Source organism: Gopherus evgoodei, chromosome 1, assembly GCF_007399415.2.
Source record: "Gopherus evgoodei ecotype Sinaloan lineage chromosome 1, rGopEvg1_v1.p, whole genome shotgun sequence".
NCBI classification, from domain to species: domain Eukaryota; kingdom Metazoa; phylum Chordata; order Testudines; family Testudinidae; genus Gopherus; species Gopherus evgoodei.
Window position 1 is genome coordinate 98,354,621 of NC_044322.1, and position 12,229 is coordinate 98,366,849.

Here is a 12,229-nt window from a genome sequence, read left to right on the forward strand (position 1 = left end):
AGTGCCCGGTTGGGGCAATTTATTTGTGTTAAACTGGCTTTAGGGATATGCTGTCTCATGACATCCCAATATTAGGGGCTTATCTATGCAGCTGCACCCCTCCCCCTGAAAAGTGTCCTGACTGTTCACACTTGCTATCTGGTCACCCCTGTTACTGCCTGTTGTTAATTTGCCACAGGCAGGACGGAGACCAGGGGTCAGCAACCTTTCAGAAGTGGTGTGCTGAGTCTTCATTTATTCACTCTAATTTAAGGTTTCACGTGCCCAGTAATACATTTTAACGTTTTTAGAAGGTCTCTTTCTATAAGTCTATAATAGATAACTAAACTATTGTTGTATGTTAAGTTTTTTTTTTTAATGTTTAAGAAGCTTCATTAAAAATTAAATTAAAATGCAGAGCTCCCGGAGCAGTGGCCAGGACCTGGGCCGTGAGTGCCACTGAAAATCAGCTTGGGCGCTGCCTTTGGCACACGTACCATAGGTTGCCTACCCCTGATCTAACAAATGTCCAGTGACTGGGGATTGCACAGCTTCCCTGGGGAGTCTATTCCAGCGCTTCATTACCCTTGCAGTTGGGAAGTTTTCCCCAATATCTAACCTAACTCTACCTTGCTGCAGACTGAGCCCTGAGGTAGAGCCAGGCACATACAGACAATTAATTTCCCTCCTCCAGCCCTTCACACGGAAACAGCTGCAGGCCCCGGCGGCGGAATCACTAACAAACCGGGCAGGGTTACAACCGACCCCGAGTAACCGCCAGCGGCTGCCTCCAGCCTGTGACCCGCGCTCGCTCTCCCCAGAGGGCGGGCCAATCCTGTTTCTATAGAAACTGGGCGAGGAGGGGATGTGACCCGGAAGTGGTCCCTCAGGCCCCCACCCCACCCTTGCTGAGGGAGGTGCCGGGAGGTCAGCGCAGGGTGACGTGTCTGAGCCAGAGAACCGGAAGTCGCGGCTGCCGAGGGAGCTGAGCAGCGATGCCGTTGAGAGACCCGGTACAGGCCGTCAGGCGCCCCCTCCCCGCCCGGTCGCCGCGGCGTGTCCCCGCGGCCATGGGCCTTCCGCGGCGGCTGCTGCTGCTGCCTCTGGCGCTGCTGGCGGCCTCCGCTCCCCGCGGCGGAGCCTTCTACCTGCCGGGCCTGGCGCCCGTCAACTTCTGCGAGGAGGGGAAGGCGACGGACGAGTGCAAGGTGAGTCCGGGCCTCCGTCGCGCCTCTGCCCGAGGGCAGGTCCGGCCTCGTCTGCGTCCCACGTTAGGCAGCCGGGGTCGCTCCGCTGGCCTTGCCCCCTGCCTAGCGGGGCGAGGTTCCTGCGGGAAACCTGCCCGGCCCCATCCGTGTTTGGGGTGGGGCTAGGGTTGCCACTCCTCCCGGATTGTCCGGGAGTCTCCAGGAGTAGAGATCCGTTGTCAATTAAATATTGTCGCGTGATGAAACCTCCAGGAATACGGCCAACCAAAATTGGTAACCTAGGTAGGGCTGAGGTGGCCCCTTGCCAGGTACTTCTCCTCCTTAAGGGGGACCTTGATAAAGTGTCAAGCTGGTGCCTGGGCATGTGCTGGGGGGCTCATGCCAGGACCCTGGGTGCCTCTGTGTCAGCCACATAGAGGGTGGCAGTGCAGGTGGCATCTCACTTAGAGCTGGACTCCTTGGTTATTGCCCCTTCTTGGTAAGTGTTAATTATTACCTTGCAGTTAAATTAAACAGGACAGCCTTTGAGATCTCCCCTCATTTCACTGCAGCTCCAGTGCTAGTGGACTGGCTGTGTAGTATGAGCTCTCTGGATGATTGATCCTGGGTGCCCTGATACTCCTGTCAAAGCTCTGCTGGGGTGCAAGATTTCCCCCCAAAAGTACCTGTGCTCCGTCTTATGTAGAAGTTTTTTCTCCCTTTAATGTGCTGTCTCCACTTCACTATTATTTCTTAGACACTAACGTTGTGCTTGGTGCTCTGCAACATTGCCTTTAGGGTTGCTCTGGAGTTTGCACGAATACATTCAACCAAAACAAGCAACCCTACCTAAGAAGCTTACAGTCAAGTGCAATGGGAGACAGCATTTTTACTGGCATGGATTAGTGGTTGGGCTTTGCAGTATTTGTGAAGTAATAAGCATACATATGCAGTGACGCAATGCAAAAGATGTACCTGTCACCACCTTGATCACTTTGATTACACTGAATGAGCTGCAGAATTTAATTTTTTAACTGAAACCATTTTATAGCTGCAATGTGTTCAGGGAAGGATGATTTTGATGGGGGAATATGTGAACAACTTATTTTTCCCTTTTAGCTGTATAAAGGTTGATGTATTTCATATATATAAAATGTGTGTGTATATGTATTTAAACATTTTTAACTGTCAAATATTAACACCACAGTGGGGCTGTGATGGAAATGGTGGTATCATGATAAGAGTGAACAGACAGACTACTACTTTAGTGCGTTATTCAGGAATATATTTTCAGTTCTGCCTGGTAGTTATTAATTTATAAGGGAATTATGGAACTCTTTGGTTTTTAACCATTTTGTTTTTCTTGATTTGTTTTCTCCATCTGTCCTACAGACTTGCAACAAAAATTAATGGCATGCGGTATTATTATTTTTATGCATTCCCTTCTAAACTAAATCTTAACAGAAGTTAGTAAATTAAAGTGATTTTTTTTTTTACTGGAACTTTCTAAAATACATATACCTGCTTTGTCTCTTCAGCTCTGACTTCATACTAACATCTGTTATCAGTGATCTCCTTTTTGTAAAATTTTTGTTTAACCCTATGTTCAACTGTAGGGGGGAGATCTATCTTTATTACAAGTTTATGCTGATATCACAAGTTGAAATTAAACTGGTCTGTATTTTGAGATTATAATAAGCATACTGAGGAACCAGTATAGGCCTAACATAGTTTTTAAGTCCTGTATCTTAAAAAATTTGAGGGTTGGAAACTACTGTTTCTTACTAGCTGGGGACTTGGCTTTCTTATGGTATAAAGCACTAGTCCATGGCCTGCAAGGTAATAATTTATAACTACAATTCTGATGTACATTTTTGATGTAAAAGAAGCTCATTTATTTGATCCAGTAGCTGCTGAGAGTCAGTGGGTCAGGGCGCAAACACATCCTAGCTGAAGTAACCTTGACATACCAAAATAGAATATAAAATTAAATTTAAATGGACTGAATAATTATCACTGAGGTGTAGTAATTTTATATTGTTGATATGCTGTAAAATACAAGCCATTAAGAACCAGTTCATAAGGTCTAACAGGTACTTCAGTATGTATCTTTTGTAGCATATTTGTTGTTGTCAAAATATGGTAGGTCCTCTAAATATGTTGTAAAGCAGGACTGTGCCATGAAGAGTTTACCATCTAAGACCCCAAGCCTCTAAATAACTCTAGGCAGACCCCTTTGTCGTAATGTGGAGCCCTTTCCAGAAGACTCCATGCAATTCAGGGGTCTGACCACAAAGAGTGATTTAGAAGATTGGGGTCAAAATCACTATTAAATGTTACCAGTCCAAACATAGGTAAGTAGGTTATCAAAAAGATGAAATATTGCATAGTTGATCTAAATAACCAACATGCACCCTAAGGACTTGGGGAGAGAATTCATGGCCCCCAAAGATTTCTTTGCTTCCCCGCAGAAAAATGACTTTCTGACGGGGAAGCAAAGGGAAGCTGCAAGAGCAGTCATGTACCACTCCCTTGCAGTGCAGGTACATAATTTCTGGCACTGGGAGCAGCCGGCGGAGAGGTAAATCACCGCGGGGCTGGAGGCACACCAGCCAGTGGCTCTGACCCTGAGCTGGGATCAGCTACTCGTCCTGTCCAGGCTGGAAGTAGGAGAGAATGGGATTTTCTTTTTCCCTGCAAGGAGTGGCTGAGGCTGTGTCAGACCCACCCTCAGAAACCTTCCCCAGCTGCAGGAAGCTCAGCATCCTCCCCTACTTCCTGCCCCCATTGTTCCTCAGTTGTGGGGGGAGGGATCACTGTATGGGGAGCTGCTCCCCATCACCCAATCCCAAGGCATCTGGACCTCTCATACCCAGACACCTCTGCCAAGCCTCACTGAGTACATCCAGAATGCCCTTACCTGTACCTCAACCCCTGCCTCTGGACCCCCTCCCCTGCACCAAGACCACCATCCATTGAGCTCCCTACACTCAAACCACCACCCCCTGCCGCATCCTGAGCCCATACACCTAGTCCTCCATGCCACTGACCCCCAACTGGCTTCATCCAGACCTCAGCCCCACACCCAGACCCCTCCGCTGTGCTCCCACCACCTTCATCTGGAAGCCCCTGCAGATCCCATTGCCCCTGCACCTGGAACCCCACAACAAGCCTCTGTGCGTCCAGATCCCTCCACGCCAAAATCCCCAACTGAGCTGCCTGCACCCAGATTGTCTCACACAGAATCCTCTCATCCCACATTGCACACTGAGCCTCTCCACAGTTGGATTCTACATGGTTGAATCTCCCTGCCCCACGCCTGGTGCAGAGGGGCAGGGCCACAGAGTGTTTCTGGGGCAGGCCCAGGCCTTGTGCTGTGTCAAGGTCAGGTGCAGCCTCACAGCTGAGTCCGTGTCCGGGGGGTGACGGGGCTGCAGGGTGATCTTCCACCTTAGTGAAGCCAGTGGCCTGTGCTCACCACTGCCATGCTGCAGCCTCTGCATTTATTTATTGACAAATAAAATTTGCAGAATTTTAAAATGTTGTTTGCAGAAGTTTTCATTTTTTTGCTGCAGAATGCCCTCAGAAGTAATTCTCCAGATGTGCTGCATTTGCAACACTATACTTGAAATTGGTTATATTTTTACTATAGATCTGTTAATACCCTACAGTAAAATTATAACATTATCTTTCATTTAGTTTTATATCTGTTTACCACACATTTTCCATTTGTTGATTCCCTTCATTCCATATTTATAAAAAAACTACACTGAAAACAGGTTAAGGTTGCAAAGTTAGCGACTAGCAAGTGCCAGAATTAAGGCTGTCTCTAACTTCAATTCTGCACCACGTATGTTTACTTTATGATGCAGTCTTCAGTTACAGAATTGTTACTGTGTTTTTTTTTTTTCCCCCTCACAGGACTCCTGCTTCATTTAGTGAATGGATAGCTATTCAATATTTCTTTCCTTTCCTCATTCAATGCGTGGTTCTAGGCCTAGTTTAATTCAAATGCTGCACTGAATACAAAATTAAACATTCTAGAGGAAATTCATATCTGGTGCTCTCACCACACTGTGCTTCGCAAACATTAATACATTTATCTTCCTGTGAGATTTGATTGGAGTATTCCCATTGTCAAAAGTGTCTACTAATTTTGGGTGCATGAGATATCTAGGGCATGGTCTTTCAGAGTACTTAGCATTTTTATAGCACTGTATGTATTCAAGGCATAGCTCCAGTCGATTTCAGTTGCAGTTATGAGTGCTCAGCACTTGTGCATATCTAATGCTTGGTATCTCAAGGTGGGTATGCAGAAAATGAAGACCACGGAATTAGTGGCCAGCTGTGAACATTTTGGTTTGTGAGTTCTTCAACATCACATAGGACCTCTGCTTGTTGCAGGAATAGAATCCAGTTCTTCCTTAACCAGGAGGCCATCCTTTCACTTACTGTATTCCCCTGCCTCATTCACTACACATCTTCCAACTTCTGCAGCAAGTGATGCTGACATCCTACAAACAGCCTAATTGACTATCCAACTGTTCATTCCCAGAGTGTCATCTAATCTGTATGCTGAATGAGGCAGGGATACAGGCTAGATGGTTTTGTGATTATGTAATAAGACTGTATCATAATTCGTACAAGGAAGTGGCGTTAAGGATGCACAGATAACCTTCGTTTTTGGCACTTCCTAACTGTTTTGAGTTCTTGATTTTGCAACCTCAATATTCTTTCAACATAGTCTGTCTACATTGCCCCTCAGTTCAGATTACAGGGTGTGAATAGCAGCGTGCTAAGTGCTGTGCTGTAATTCTCCTGGGCGGACGCTGCGAGTGCAAACATAGAGGTCCCTTGTTCACACTAATGTAGTTGTATTTGAAGAGGTGAAGTTTAAATGGGGGATTTACATCTCAGCACTTCAGTATGTGCCCCTGTAATGTGAACTGTAGAACAGTGTAGGCATATCTATAGTTTCTTGTTTATGTGAATTTCCTAATTTAAAAAAACAAAACTGAAAAAAATAAATTCTGTCCTGTGAATACGCCACTTGGGTCATCAGCAGGTTTCAGGTGTTCAGATCCACAGCATAGATCTCTAACTGGTAGCATTAGTAGGCTGCTATCATCTATGTGGATGAGCACTAGAGAGATGTGACCCACTTTGCCTGTGAACCTCACAGCTATTTGCTGACAGCAAAGAAATATTGAGACTCAAGTCTCCTGGGTTCAATTCTAGATTCTGTAGGGGGGAGTGCTCTCTAGTGGCCACCCACCTTTCTGTTTCTACTCCTGTCTCCCCTCGCAGCTTCTGCCCATGCTCTCCCTCTATCTTTCTTCCCAGGCTTAAATGCTTACCCCTTTGCATTCCAGTGTGGCTGCTTTCTCCTCATCTTCAATGCCTGGGTGCCAGCTGGGAGAGCATTCAGAGCATAGGGTAGAGCAGGGATGGGCAAACTATGGCCCATGGGCCAAATCCGACCTGCCAGCCATATTAATCCGGCCCTCGAGCTCTCGCTGGGGAGTGGGGTCTGGGGCTTGCCCCGCTCCGACACTCAGATTGGGGGCTGCTCCATGCGGCTCCCAGAAGCAGCGGCATGTTCCCATTCCGGCTCCTACATGTAGGAGCAGCAAGGGGGCTCTGCACACTGCTGCCTCCTCCCCCAGGCACCTCCCATGCATCTCCCATTGGCCAGGAACTGTGGCAATGGGAGCTGCAGGGGTGGTACCTGTGGATTGGGCAGTTTGCAGCAGAGGTGCCTTGCTGCGCCTCCATGTAGGACCCAAAAGGGGGACATGCAGGTGCTTCCAAGAGCCTCTTGAGGTAATCACTGCCTGCAGCCCTTAGCCTCCCCCAAGCCCTGATCCCCCTCCTGCCTTCGGTCCCAGCCTGGAGCACCCTTCTGCACCCCAAATCCCTTAACCCCAGAGCCTGCACCGCCAGCTGGAGCCCTCACCCCCCTCCCGCACTCCACCCTCCTCTGCCAGAGCCCCCTTCTGCACCCTGAGCTCCGCATTTCGGCCCCACCCCAGAGTCCATACCCCCAACCACGGCCCTCACCTCCTCCCACACCCCAACTCCAATTTCATGAGCATTCATGGCCCACCATACAATTTCTATACCCAGATGTGGCTCTCGGGCCAAAAAGTTTGCCCACCCCTTTGGTAGAGTTTCTTTGGCATATGTGAAGTCTGCTCAGTGTGTAGGAGCTGTGAGGGAATGGAGCATGCTAAATACAAATGAAATCTTCAGAGAATTTAGCTGCCACATTCTAACAAATCTTTACTGAGTGTATGTGTGTGTGATCTGTGATTCTCACTCGCCATGCCCCAGCGGTTTCTAGCTTGGCCAAACTTGGGGGAGTTTTTATGGGAATAGCAAAAGGTGCAACCCTCCTACCAAATTTGATGTTCCTGCTGCAAGCAGCTTTTCAGTGAAACATTTGTAAGAATTTCTTTAACATGGGCAAAACAATGCACTTTTTTTTGTGCCACATTCTTGGAAATGTCTGGTGTTAAGTTGAAACTTTAAACAAACAAACAGGAAAAACAAAGCCCCAATCTCTGCTTCTTGTAGACACCTGGAATGGAAAATTTTAGCTCAAATGGTTTAGTTTGGCAAAGTTTGATAAGTATGTGAAAACAGGGTCTTATAATGGCAAATTTTGGGCAGCCTTAGCTATAGGTAGTACTTCTAGGTCAGTCTATAATCATGCATGTTCTTTTAAGGGTTTAGTCAGCAAAAAGTTGTCTTTATGGTCGCAAATTTTACTTCTTCCTGTATGTTGAAAGTAATTTGTTAGTGAGATTGGTTTAACTAAGCAGTTAAATCAACATGTACTTGTCATTCTAATTCAGAGGTACCATTTTTGATCATGATTTTCTGCTCCCTTGAACTTTGTATAGTCACTGCTGTGCAAAGTGGATGTGAAATGCTGTCTTTCTGTGATATTGGAGTGTTTTACATCCACTTTGGGCAGGTGTAATTAAATACAAGGTGCAAGGCAACTCTTTGTGTAACTTTGATAGTGACCATTAAACTCAACCCCGAGTCATACACTAAGTTATGTCACTGGGTAACTTTGCTAATTGTCTCTTAACTTTTTCAGTCTGTGATAGAGCTGTTTGTGAACAGGCTTGACTCTGTGGAATCTGTTCTTCCCTATGAATATACTGCGTAAGTGTATTGAACTTTGTTATGTGTAACTTCATTTGCCAGTTCTTGCAAAAGGCACTCTCTGAATGGTTTTCTGAAAACACTGTGAATAGAGATGTAATTTCTAGCATTTCTCCAGTGCATAGAAACCATTTATTCTGTTGAACAGGTTCCATTTGACTATTTTGTAACCTAAACTATATTTGTGAATACCATTTGTTAGAAAAGAATTTTTACTTTCTAGTGGTAGTAGTCATTCTGTAGGTCAAAGCACTGCTGCTGTCTTGATTAGCCTGCAGCCAGATGAGTTTAAATTGTAGTTACAAATGATATGGGATGGGGTTAGCCACAATTATTTTAACAAAGTATTAACTTTAAACACTTCCCTGCTATGTATCTTACTAGTGCAGGATGGAAAATGTGTGCAAACTGTGTTAATGCCATCACTTCAAAGAATGCAGCAGTGATTATATTGAAGGGGTTAAGTGTTAGTTATCTTTGTATTTTAATGGATGCAAGTATGATGCATTGTGATTCAGCCATGACAATTCTGGGAATTTCTCAGCTAAATCTAGTGGTCAATAAAAGCATAATAACGTCAATTTTAATTGGTTACCATGTGCCAAAGAGTCCTCCATATATATTTTCAAGTAGCATTCCAGTGTTGTCCTTTCTTAAAGCAGTTACAGATTTCTAAATGTGTAGATTTCATTAATTCCTGGCTAAAGTCCTAACGTGTACACTAACCTTCCAGTGCATTTCAGGAAATGTATTATTAAAGTATCTGTTTAATTGAAACTGAATTCTGAAATATTTGAAAGAGACATTTTTAAAATCTCAAGTGTTGATTTTACTCCTAGAGTCACTCAGATTTTGGTAAGAAATCACTGAACTCTGAGGCCCCCCCCCACCCCAAAATAAAATAAAATATATATTAAATAAAATAAATTTGCAGGTGTTTGCCTTAGATTTGGCTGGCTGGGAAGATTAGTGTTGTGGTTTTTTTTTGTACTATGTTTACTTGTCAATCCTTGATTAAAGCTTGCATATTTTCTAATTTAGATTCAATTTTTGCGAAGCAAAAGATGAGAAACGTCCATCTGAAAATCTTGGTCAAGTATTGTTTGGAGAGAGAATAGAACCATCACCATATAAGGTTTGTGCTCTGCTAAAGGGTTTTCTGCAAGATAAAACAGAAAATTCAAAAGTCAATAAATCAAACAATTGTCCCTGATTTAAAGATATACAGTAGAAATGTGTGAACATAACAGAATTAAAATACATGCCTATCAGTCGGCTTTTTGGATGGTTCTCTTTTTATTGTTTTTTTTATTTTTATTTTTTAAATAGCATCATGTGAAAGAAGGTATAACATGTCTAAGGGTGTAGATAAAATTGTATATGCGGGGATCTGTGTGTGACACAACGCCGTAGCTGTGGTATTCATTCCTTGTGCTCTTGAATCTGTATAATGAATTTTTTTAGCCCTTATGGTTGTAGAGAGAATCTTGAAAACTTGAATCAAGTGTAAACTGAAGAGATGTTGTCTTCCTGTATTTTCAGAGAGCCTGAATCAATAGCTCTGAGGGATGTGACGATTCTGTTAGTCTCTGGCAGGATCTTGTGGATGCACTTTTGTTGAGCTGCAGAATTTGGCAAATATCTGAGATATCCCGAGTCCAGGCTTGTGTTTTTTGTTTTTTTTTTTCTTTTTTTAAAGAATTCGTCATTTTATTGAAAGGTCTCCTTTTCCTGCTGGGACCTGCCTGCGTCTGACTCTTGCTCTCCAGCTTTCCTCAAAGGAGGCATTGCTCCATGGAGCTAGGCATTTGGGGGTCAGGAACCCAGAGCAGGAGTCCTGCTTGCAGCTGTAGAGTGGATAAACTATCAGTGTAGGTTCTGACCTACCTGGTCAACATTGCCCCTGCTCAGATCCATGGAACATTAAATAAAAAGTCTACAATCATTGATGAAAACAGTCAACGAATCGTACATCAGTGTATTTTTTTCAATGTATTGAGTGTGTGTGTGTCTCTGCAAGGAAGGTAGGAATAGAAAATATTATTGCAAGGAAGTCCAGGGATTCTTACTGTAGAGTGTACACAACCCTGATTATATTATATTATATTTTTAAAATAGTATGTGACGAACACATAGACATACAAAATACCAGGATGTTAGGGTTGTCTGCTGGTGGGTTAACCACATAATTATAATACATTAAGGTTTTTATGGGATATATATATTGTTTAGTATACTTTTAGTATAGAATGATACAGATTCTTTTGAAAGACTATTCAAGTCAAATCCTGTCTCTCTTTCTTAGTTTACATTTAAGAAGGAAGAGAAATGTAAATCTGTTTGCACAAAAGTATATGACCCAAAAAACCCAGAGCATAAGCAAAAACTGGACTTCTTGAAAAAAAGCATATTATTGAACTATCAACATCATTGGTAAGTTAATTTTATTTTAGATACTAGATTAACCAATTTAATATTTGTATTAATGACTATTGTAAAATGATGGTACAAATTCAGCACTTTATGTTAACTGGTGGAAATCGGAATTCTTCTGGTCTGTTCTCATGCGGGGTTGGAGTGGGGAATTAATGTCATGTTACTTCTACATGCTGCTTACTCTACTTCTTTGAAACATTCCTCTCAAATAGAATAGCTCAGCTGTAAAGCTTATGGTTCTCACTGTACTTTGAAATCTTCATGTTAAAGCAGCATGATTGTTAGATATGATTACAGGGGAGTCACATCTTACGCGGGATTAGGTTCTACAGTCAGGGTGTAAGGCAAAAATCGCGTATAGTCAAAATTGCCCATAAAGTACAGTATACTGTATATGTTTTTGTATACAACTCTGTACAGTAATATGTATAATGTATTCAGTAATGTGCAGCATATAATAGAGTACATATGCAAAATATAATTTTACAGTATATTTAATTACATGAGAGAGACGGCAGACTAAAAGAATAAAAAAGGAAAACACAAAACCTAACCGCTCGCCATTCATCCTGGATATTCTTGCTAGTCTATGACGATGGTGATGATGGTGATACGATGACTATGACAATGGTTATGCGACAATGATGAATGATGGTGATGATGATTAGTACAGTGTCCGTATGATGAACGATGAGATTGATGGAGATGGGTGATGTACACACTCCGAAGGTTAGTCTTCCTCTTCCCCTGATAACACTATTGGGAGGTGTTGTCAGGGCTTGATGTTGATCCAGGAGATGGAGGTGACGGAGAGCTTGGGTGACAGAGAGCAGGTCATAGACTAAGTGGTTGGCTCTGGTTTAGTTCCAGAAGTTGATTGCATAGGCTCATCTGCTGCTAGTTGTTTGTTTCTTGAGCTGCTTCTTGATATGATCTCAAATCATCAGTAAAATCACACGTAGTATTGAGGCTTCATTCCATAGAGGGATTGTATTCAGAATTTAAATCATTCAAGTATTTTGCTGCTTGGAACACTTCAGCAAATTTATGAGGATTCCAGCTTGCTGGCTCTTCTTGTCTTCTGTAGACTATTTTATCAATTCCTCTAACTCTTCGTTAGTCAATGTTTTTCTCTATGGCGCTTAATTAATTCTTCAGTTTCTTCCTCAAGGATGTTGACTAAGCCATTATCACCCACTTGCCTGGCCACCTGAACAATGCATTTCACTTCTTTGTCAATGGTTGGGAAACCCTTAAAATCATTCACACATTCTTTCCATAGGTTTCGCCAACATGCATTGACTATTTCAGGCTTGATTGCATCCATTACCTGTTTAATATAAGTGATGCAATCGGCAATGTTGAAGAACTTTCAACACTCCATCACATTAAGATTGGGATCCGCATCCATAGCACTATGTATCCGTGAGAACGTAAGCCTCGTGTATGTG

At 43.4% G+C, this 12,229-nt stretch overlaps 1 protein-coding gene across 1 annotated transcript in view; it reads left to right on the forward strand.

The window, feature by feature from the left end:
• The first annotated feature begins 932 nt into the window (after positions 1 to 932).
• TM9SF2 (transmembrane 9 superfamily member 2) overlaps positions 933 to 12,229 on the forward strand; it is a 76,320-nt gene continuing 65,023 nt past the window's right edge. Inside the window, exons 1-4 of the mRNA XM_030568018.1 lie at positions 933 to 1,187; positions 8,275 to 8,342; positions 9,384 to 9,477; positions 10,648 to 10,775. Of these exons, the coding sequence (XP_030423878.1) occupies positions 975 to 1,187; positions 8,275 to 8,342; positions 9,384 to 9,477; positions 10,648 to 10,775 (503 nt within the window). The 5' untranslated portion in view covers positions 933 to 974. The remainder of the gene's footprint in view (positions 1,188 to 8,274; positions 8,343 to 9,383; positions 9,478 to 10,647; positions 10,776 to 12,229) is intronic.